The sequence below is a fragment of the Conger conger genome, chromosome 2 (assembly GCF_963514075.1).
Source record: "Conger conger chromosome 2, fConCon1.1, whole genome shotgun sequence".
Lineage (NCBI taxonomy): Eukaryota > Metazoa > Chordata > Actinopteri > Anguilliformes > Congridae > Conger > Conger conger.
In genome coordinates this window covers 3,207,895-3,217,783 of record NC_083761.1, presented here as the reverse complement: position 1 = coordinate 3,217,783, position 9,889 = coordinate 3,207,895, and the positions used below count along the sequence as shown (strand labels likewise).

General features: G+C 43.2%; 1 protein-coding gene across 1 annotated transcript in view; it reads left to right on the top strand.

The window, feature by feature from the left end:
• LOC133122803 (calcineurin subunit B type 1-like) overlaps positions 1–9,289 on the top strand; it is a 33,776-nt gene extending 24,487 nt beyond the window's left edge. Inside the window, exons 3-6 of the mRNA XM_061232974.1 lie at positions 2,790–2,966; positions 4,637–4,696; positions 5,445–5,629; positions 6,722–9,289. Of these exons, the coding sequence (XP_061088958.1) occupies positions 2,790–2,966; positions 4,637–4,696; positions 5,445–5,629; positions 6,722–6,769 (470 nt within the window). The 3' untranslated portion in view covers positions 6,770–9,289. The remainder of the gene's footprint in view (positions 1–2,789; positions 2,967–4,636; positions 4,697–5,444; positions 5,630–6,721) is intronic.
• Positions 9,290–9,889: the final 600 nt, after the last annotated feature.

The following is a 9,889-nucleotide window of genomic DNA, read 5'->3' as shown; positions in this document are numbered from 1 at the left end:
GAGCAAATGCGTCTGTGGCTATTATCGCGCGTCCCGTGCTTGGCACAAGGCGAAAGTATAAAAATACAGACCGGGTCTCTCGCCGTCGTCCGTGGCCAAGAAAACGCGACAGGCCGTCGCTGGGTTTAATCAACTCTGAGGTCCGCGGCGGGTAAAAGCCTCCTTGTGCGGACACGCACACACCGAGGCTCCGGTGGAGGGGTTTTTAAGGCAGTCTGCGGGTGTGAGTGCCGGGTTATTATTAAACCGCCTCCATACAACGAGGCCCTTGTGTATAGTCAGACGTATGTGCCTCGCTATAAGTGCCCGTTGCCTGGTAACACTGTTGGGTAAATTTTGAAGTGTACTAGCATCTTTAGAGAATGGATTTCCCTTTTCAGCTGAAGTAGTGGCTATCGCTTCGGTTCCTGGAGTCCAATTAGCATCCGATGAATATGAACTGAAACCGCTTTTGTAGGCGAGCTGCATATTCTGATGCCTGCTTTGTGTTTGCGGTTATTTAGAAATGTAATTTAAAATCATCAATGAAAATGTTTTGCCTTTTAAAAACGCACTTTTTTAGATTGGCCTTTGGGTGAATTATGTTTATTTGATCATAAGTTCAGTTTTATTGTGTATCTTAATATTCTCTTATTTTCACTGCAGTTCGTTTTGTTCGTCTTATTTTATCTTGGTTTTTTTTAAAGGTTGTTGTTGTTGTTATTATTATTATTATTATTATTATTATTATTATTATTATTATTATTATTATTATTATCTGATTCAGGAGAGCCCAGCACGCAATGTCAGCTACAGCTCATCACACCAGTGTTCACAGGGTGTGAGTCAGCTTAACAGGTTGACCTGCAGGAACCTGGTGGTCCAGATGGGGGTGCTAGTGAGCAGTGAAATGCTCTAATCCCCATTCCCTACACCCCTCCTGTCCCTTGGCCGTGTATGACCAGTCGGCACAGAAACAGTCCAGATTCAAACCCAGACCATAGAGCCTAACCATGCACTAGGACAGGAACAAACCCAGACCATAGAGCTTAATGATGCACTAGAACAGGATTCCAACCCAGACCATAGAGCCTTATTATAAACTAGAACAGGTTCAAACCCAGACCATAGAGCTTAATGATGCACTAGAACAGGATTCCAACCCAGATCATAGAGCCTTATTATAAACTAGAAAAGGTTCAAACCCAGACCATAGAGCTTAATGATGCACTAGAACAGGATTCTAACCCAGACCATAGAGCCTTATCATGCACTAGAACAGTATTCAAACCCAGACCATAGAGCTTCATGATGCACTAGAACAGAATTCAAACCCAGACCCAAAGTCTTTCATTTGAAATTTAAATTTATTTTAATTTCATGAATAATTTATCACTTTTTATGAAAATATTCTCTAAAATGTTTGAGAAATAGCACGATAAGTGCAATATGAATGTGGCAATTTTATTCCTTGTGGTATGCACTAAACATGAAAAGCACCTAATTAAGAAATCTTAAGCGCTTGGATGGCGGTTGTGATTTGAACGAAAAAACCGTCATGCACATGCTCCAGGACCGAGTTCGGGATCACACCGCTCTAGGCCTCGACAGGACGTCATGGCGATAAGGAGTGGTTTTGTTTGCCAGTTGTCAGCGCTCCTGCACTGGATGCAGCTCACAGGAATAGCCCTCTGCTCTCCCCTGTCCACACTGGTGTTCATTCGCACGTACGTGAGGAATTCTTTAGTCGATGTCCGACGGTACGTAAGGGAGAGTTGGCTTTGCGCGGTTTTTAGTTTAACTCGCACGGACGTGGACGCTGGTGCCCCTAGTGGTGACACTACGCTGTGGCAGTTGCAGGTTCTTGAAAGGGAAGGAATTGTTGTTTATTTGTTGTTGAACTATTTTAATCTTAATTTCGTCATCAAAAAAAAGTAATTATTGTGCACAACTTCAGTTTCACACGACAGAAGGAGTGACACTGCCATTTCAACAACAGGATGGCAGAGTTCTGTCTCATTCTCTCCCCTCTTTCGTGGTATGGTCTCTCTCTCATTCTCTCTCTCATTCTCTCTCTCTCCTCTCTCATGGTATGGTCTCTCTCTCATTCTCTCTCCCCTCTCTCATTCTCTCTCTCATTCTCTCCCCCATCTCTCATGGTATGGTCTCATTCAAATTCATAATGCTTTATTGGCATGACAAAATGAAGCGTTTGTTGCCAAAGCACCAAAAAGAACATACGCCATTGAACACATACACAGTGGGTGAACATACAGTTTACACACGAACAGGTCTCTCTCTCTCCCCCTCTCCCCCCTCTCATTTTCTCTCTCTCTCTCTCTCCCCCTCTCTCTCTGTGTGAAGATTAATGGGCGTCAGACTTAGGGGGTGAAGTGATTAGTGCGTTGATCATGTGACCGCGTGAATGAGCTTATCGCGGGAGCTGTCACTCAGGGGCGCAGCCTGCTCCTGACTGGCTGCCGTTAGCGCTGTGTCAGGCAAACGGCAGCTCGGACCGCCGTCGCCGTGGGCGACACCAGACCAGCCGCGGTAGCCGGTGTCCGGAGATGCTAGCGCCTTCCCGATGGCTTCCGGGAGACACAACAGCGGCTGTGAGTGCCCGGGCCTCCGGAAACCTTCTTCACCTTCTTCTTCTGGTGTTTTAAGTCCCGCAGAGAGGCTGGGAGGGACCCGCCGGCCAGGAAGCAGGCAGCCTTGTGAGGGGTGTCATGGTGCAGCTCTGTTACGGTTTGATAATGTTTCTCTCCTCTTTCTCTCCCCCTCTCGCTCCCCCCTCTCCTCTGTTCCAGTCGACGCTGATGAGATCAAGCGGCTAGGGAAAAGGTTTAAGAAACTGGACCTGGACAACTCCGGCTCCCTGAGTGTGGAGGAGTTCATGTCGCTGCCCGAGCTGCAGCAGAACCCCCTGGTACAACGGGTCATCGACATATTCGACACGGACGGTAACGGGGAAGTGGACTTCAAAGGTACGTCCCGGGGAACTCCCGCTAATCCCCGCGCGCGCGAGATGCCAGTTGCCAAACCAAATTTTAATTCTGCCCGCTACGCTTTTGACACTAATGGAGTTCCGTGTGTTCATTGATGTTGTTAAGTGTTTGTGTATGAACTTCTGCACATCTCCCATCCGTATTGATTTAGCAGGGCGTAAAACAAGCTCTAATAATGTATTATGTTGTTGCATCAGTGTTGAGTCATTCATTTGTTCGTAATGACTGAGTTGCAGTAATTGCGGCTGAATAATAATGTTGAGAGATCATCTTCACATACACTTCCTGCTGTATAGAACACGTTGGTTAAGCGGGGCAACACAGACCTCGGGGTCCCCGTAGAAAAAAGTATTTCTTTGATGACAAAAACACGCTGCAGTGAAAATACTTTGAATGTCTTATGTTAAGATGTATACTGTGTTGAGCTCGGGGAAGCAATTTAATGTCCTGCTTTGAGGACCCAGGGTTAAGTGAGAAAGCAGATTAACTAAAGCATACAGTGTAAATGCAGACCGGATGCAGTGCAGACTACTTCTAGCACAGATAAGGGCACGGCATGAACACTGATTGTCAGCTTGATAAGCACCTGTGTTGGGCTTGCTTGGGGGCATTTGCATGCTGTATAGTTTTAGGAATCGTGGCGTATTTCCCTGGTTCGTTTGTCGCTCGCCGATCACAATTCCCGTCAAATCTTATGTCATTCCTCGATTAGTCATGGTTGTTGTTTTTTGAGACCGTTAATGGCCTTGCTCTGTCCGTTATCTGTATACTTTGAGGTAACCACCGTTTGCAGTTTTGCGTCCTACGTTTTTGTGTAGCTTCAGCAGATAGGCGAAGCTACCTGTGTCTGTCTGGGTTTCCCTGTTCATTGTCTCCGTGCTGGTTTGGCTGTGTGAATGTCTAGTAAGTTCATTTCCTGAAGAGCAACGCTGTATTGTCAGGATTGCTACGTTGGAGTTGTTCTGTGCAAGAACAAAACAGACACACACCAAACTGTTCCCCAAGGTGCTGGGTCACAGGAACGTAGGAGTACCGGAAAATAAAATACTCACTGAAAATGCCCACTTCATCTTCCAAAAAAAAAACCAGTGTTTGTTATTTATTAAGCCATGAAAATGATGAATAACACTAACTTTTATGTTCTGATGAAGACCAGTGAGTTTTGCCCTTCAGAGCAGTTTTGTGCGAGTCGACCACTGGCTCTGGATTTTCTATAAAATGGCTGCACTTTTTTCTTTTCTTTTAAATACAGTCTGAATTGTAGTGATTGTGGTGGGTTAATTCAAGGCAACGCAGCAATTAATGTAAAAGGTATTATTATCTTAGGGGAAATGAGTTTGTCAGCATCGCTCAGCCATTAAAAACGCCGGCATTAAGAGCCGAGGATGTGTCACAGGGCCGTGGTACGAATGTGTAACCAAGGACAACCTGGTGGAACCAGGGTTAAGGTCACTGAAGGAAATCCAATTCCTGAACTGAAAAATGAACACAAAGTCATATGGGGATTTTTTTAGACCGACTAAATTTCAGTTAATGTTCTGCCCTGACTGGATTGAGATGGGACCGATTCCCCCAACCCTGACTGATTTGTTTGTTTGTTCTGTCCAGCATTGATTTTGCACTAATTTTCCTCTTTTTCTCCCTCAAAGAATTTATAGAAGGCGTCTCTCAGTTCAGCGTCAAAGGAGACAAGGAACAGAAGTTGCGATGTAAGTAAAAATAAAAAACAAATACAATAATTGAACGTTTAAAGTTGAAATGTCCTGAAACGTTGGTGTTCTCCCCGTAAACACAAGATTCCAGGCTTTTCCTCAATCTTTTGTCTAATGTTGTGTTCATTAAATTACATGAGTTATTCAGTTGCCGCTTTTATCCAAAGCGATTTAGATGACCCTGGATCAACGTAGGGTTAAGGGCCTTGCTCAAGGGCTCAAAAGCTGCACTGGTCTTGTGGCTGAACTGGGGCTTGAACCACCAACCTTCCAGGTCCCAGTCAAGCACCTTAACCACTAGACTACAGGCCCCTTAGCCGCTAGGCTACAGGCCCCTTAGCCGCTAGGCTACAGGCCCCTTAGCCGCTAGGCTACAGGCCCCTTAGCCGCTAGGCTACAGGCACCTTAGCCGCTAGGCTACAGGCACCTTAGCCGCTAGGCTACATGCACCTTAGCCTCTAGGCTACATGCACCTTAGCCACTAGGCTACATGCACCTTAGCCACTAGGCTACAGGCACCTTAGCCACTAGGCTACAGGCACCTTAGCCACTAGGCTACAGGCACCTTAGCCACTAGGCTACAGGCACCTTAGCCACTAGGCTACAAGCCAGGGGGGATTGTCCCCTGCTTAGTCTAATCAACTGTATGTCGCTTTAGATTAAAGTGTCAGCTAAATAACACATTATTATTATAATAATAATAATCCTGGGCTGTGACCGGCGACTCTGCCTTCCGCCTCCACAGTCGCCTTCCGCATCTACGACATGGACAAGGACGGCTACATCTCCAACGGCGAGCTGTTCCAGGTGCTGAAGATGATGGTGGGGAACAACCTGAAGGACACCCAGCTGCAGCAGATCGTCGACAAGACCATCATCAACGCCGACAAGGACGGAGACGGCAGGATATCCTTCGAAGAGTTCTGCGCAGTGAGTACCGCCTTAACAGCATCAGCGGATGGGAAACCTACATTTCATTACGTTACATTACATTACATTACATTATTGGCATTTGGCAGACGCTCATCTGTTCAAATATGAAATGCACGCATGTCGAAACAGTAAGAGGTGGCAAAGAACACTTAATACCTTTTTTTTTGGCTCAGTATCAAAATGGCCGACAAGGTTGTGTTTGGATGTCCGAATTAAGTTAATACAAAGCCTATAGTTATGCACAAAAAAAAAAAAAATCCCACTTTATACCCAACATGGTCTCTGAGGTGACAACAGGTATGTCGGCCTGTAGCATAGTGGTTAAGGTAAATGACTGGGACACACAAGGTCAGTGGTTCTAATCCCGGTGTCGCCACAATAAAACCCGCACAGCCGTTGGGCCCTTGAGCAAGGCCCTTAACCCTGCATTGCTCCAGGGGAGGATTGTCTCCTGCTTAGTCTAATCAACTGTACGTCACTCTGGATAAGAGCGTCTGCCAAATACCATTAATGTAATGTAATGTAATGTAATGTAATGTAACGTAACGTAACGTAACGTAATGTAACGTAATGTATGTAGCGGTACCAGGCCAGTAAACCACGGCTGCTGCAGTAACAACGATAAACGAGATTTAAATTTTTTATTTTATATTTGATAGTTAAAGACGAACGACATTGGGCGTCTCGGTGGCGCAGCCTGTAGAGCACTGACCACATGCTCATTGCGAGCCGCGACGTCGGCGGTTCGAATCCGACCGTCTGACATTTGTCGCATGTCTTCCCCTCTCTCTCGCTCCCATTCTTCCTGTCTCTCTATACTATACTGTCCAATAAAGCTGAAAAAGGCCTAAAAAATATCTTTAAAAAATAAAAAACATTTTATTGACATACATGCCCGCGGGTGCAGGATGAGGTCACATTTCGTAAAATGTCTTTGGTGTAAAAAAAAAAACAAAAAAACTTTGCTGTAAACATTTGTAAACATTCTTCGGAATATATACTTGTATAAACGTGTTGGTATGGTTAAATGGAGGGAAAAGCGGATGTTGATTTCGGCCGGTCTTTACGGTGATTTCTCTCCTCCGCCAGGTCGTAGGCGGACTAGACATACACAAAAAGATGGTGGTGGACGTGTGACCCTGCCGCCGACCTTCTCCAAACACTTCTGCTTTCTCCTCCGTCTCTGAAGATCTGCTCAAGATGTCCTGCAATGCTCTCTGTGTATTTTAATGGCAGTATTTTCTCTGTGAAGCCACCTTTTTCCAACACAAGCCTCGCAAAGCCAACTTTTAAGTGTTATTGAACTTAATCCTGTCAATAACCCAGTGTAGCACTTTAAAAGCCTGAAGGACAGCTTTTCCTTGTCGAATGAGCATCTCAGTTTGGTGGAGGAAGGGAAGACGGTCGGAGTGTGTCTTTTTTGTTATTTTTTTATATTTATTTTGGTGTTGACTTTTTTTTTTTCTTTTCTTTTTTTTTAAACAAGGAAGTATATCTAAAGAGGGAATGTGTAGTTAGCTGGGGTGTAACTAAATATACTTGATTTCAGTACAACGCAAAAGTAGAGCATGAAGTGCCAATCAGAACATTTACAGAAAAAAAAGTAGTTGAACTTATGATTACCGACCATCCGAGTTCAGGACAGTTTTACAACAGAAAGCACTGCATGATCGATCCTGCTCAATGTTCTTTTTCAACAGTATGGCAGTTCTTTCTTTGTACCATGAACCATTTTCAATCAAACAATCTATCTTCAATCACATACAGGTATACCACAAACAAATATATAATGTTGAATTATTATTATTATTATTATTATTATTATTATTATTATTATTATTTTCTTTTTGTAACAAGGGGATTGTACGTTTTATTTATGATGTTTATATTGTCAGGGAACTAATCGATTCCTTGTCTTGATTACTGAAATACGGCAGAGTAGAACTAGAAGCTATCGTGTCCTTGCGCATACAAACTTGAGGTTTACTTTAAAGGCAGGTCTTTGCGTTACCGTAGTGACTTTGTGAACGTTTGCATCATTCAAGACTATTCCCCCAATACAAGTACATTTCATTTTTCATGGTGGAATATTTCTATTGAAATCATTTGGAACATGTTCATATATTTTTTATTTCATTACCTATTAAACAGCTGTTAAGGAAAAACAAATCCCTCTGACAATTTAATAATATAATATGCAATAACTGAATAAAATGTATATGGATAATAGTTTAATTTGCGTGATTACAGGCGAGATGCGCATCTTGGTTTATGGTGTTAAATAACCGATTTTACTGCAGGCAGCGTTGAAAGGGTCATTTTTGTTACGGATATTTGTATATTAGGCAAACGAGGGATACATTTTCTTGAGTTCTGTTTATAATGAGGAAGAAAGCTTTAATTCGGGTAAACCCATGACTCCGAGTTGCTATACTTAATCGTGCCCTTTATTTGGAGATCACTTTAGCGAACAGAGTTGCTCTAGACGTGGTATGGTAGATTTTTTAGCACCAGAATACATTTAGCGGGTTTGAAGTGTGCACAAACTTATATTTTCGTCCCCACTCACCACCTTAATTTCTTTCTTTCTTTTGAGTGTGATATGTCTTCGGGAAGGTGCACGAGGTTTGTGAGAGGAAAAATACGTGAAACGGCCGTCTCGCTGCAGAGTCCCGCTTTTGCCCGACTGGTTTGCTCGGCGTTCCGCAGACAGGCGCCAAACCGTATCAGCCATCCTCCGGTCCTGGCTGTTCTTCAAACAAAAAAAAAATGAAATAAAAATAAATAAATAAAAATATATATATTAAAAAAAAAAAAAAGTAAAAAAAAAAAAAAAACGAGTGCTGCACGTGCGTGGCTGGTTGAGTATGCTGGAGACCCGAGGCTTAGATGTGCTTGCATGACATGGGTTTTTTTTTTTTGTTTTGTTTTTTTTTCTTCTTTTTGCATGAAGATCCCCCTTTTTGAAATGTTCCTCTTGTTTACATATGAATTGTAATGTTAATATACTCGAATATAGAATATTAATTAAAAAAAAAGAATGATGACCTATAAGGATGTTGCCAAACTTTGGTAAATGTTAAAATATATAAATAAAGAAATAAAGAAATATATAAATATATAAATATAGAGAGACTCCACTACATGTAACTTTTTTAAATCTTCTGGATCAGTGCATTGCTTAAAATCGGGCAAAGTTTCATACGTGTAGACTGCCACGTGCTCTGCTCATACATGTAGACTGCCATGTGTTCTGCTTTAAGGGGAAAACATTTGTGATATTTTTACTTTTTTTGTACAGAAGTATTTGTTATGAACGTGTAGTTTCAGCGTTATCCTCTGTAGTAAACGCGTTGACTTAGGCTGGGTAGGCTCTCTCTCTCTATCTCTTAATACATCGGTCTTTCTTTTGGAGGAATGGGTTTTTATGTTTGTACGTTTGGGAGTGTGTGTGTTGGGGCGGTGGGGTGTGGGCGGGGCGGTGGGGTTTGGGCAGGTATCAGTCACTGAATGTTTTAGGTTTGTTTTTTTCTTTTTTCTTTTTTTTCTTTGTTTTATTTCCTTTTACCCTATTTGCATGCTGCATTATATGCTGTGAGAACTAATGGAAACTTCATACTGTATGGAAATGAAAAATAAACTATTTGAAACTTGTAATTGGAGTTTCAGTTGTGTTCAGATAAATAGCCTTTGGCCTAAATTTGAGGCATTTTGCCGACACTCTTACATACAGTGAGTTACATTGATACAGCTGGATATTTACTGAGGCAGCCAATCGTGTAGTAGCTTGCTCAAGGGTGCAGTGACACCCTATTATAACCGCCAGTCTTGGTGTTTAGCAGCTGATTGGTTGCAGAGTATGGTTCGTAAGTGCTATGCCATTGTGACGGTGGTCACACTCCCCACCTGATTGGATACCTGTCCCTGTGGGGCAGTGGTTCCCAACCTTGAGGGATATCGTTCCGGTTGATTCATGCGGCCTTGTCAACCGGTGGCCTTGGCTAACTCCGGTAAACGCATTGAATGGTGTCATTGTGCTCCCCACACTCATTACAGTATTGTACATGGCTCCTGCAGTAAGTGGCTCCAGTTTCACATGGGAGAGATGACCCGTTCAGACCTGTACTGCGCACTATGATTGGCATTTATATAGCGCCTTTATTCAAAGCGCTGTACCATTGATGCTTCTCCATTCACCCATTCATACACACACTCACACACACCGACGGCGATTGGCTGCCATGCAAGGCGCCAACC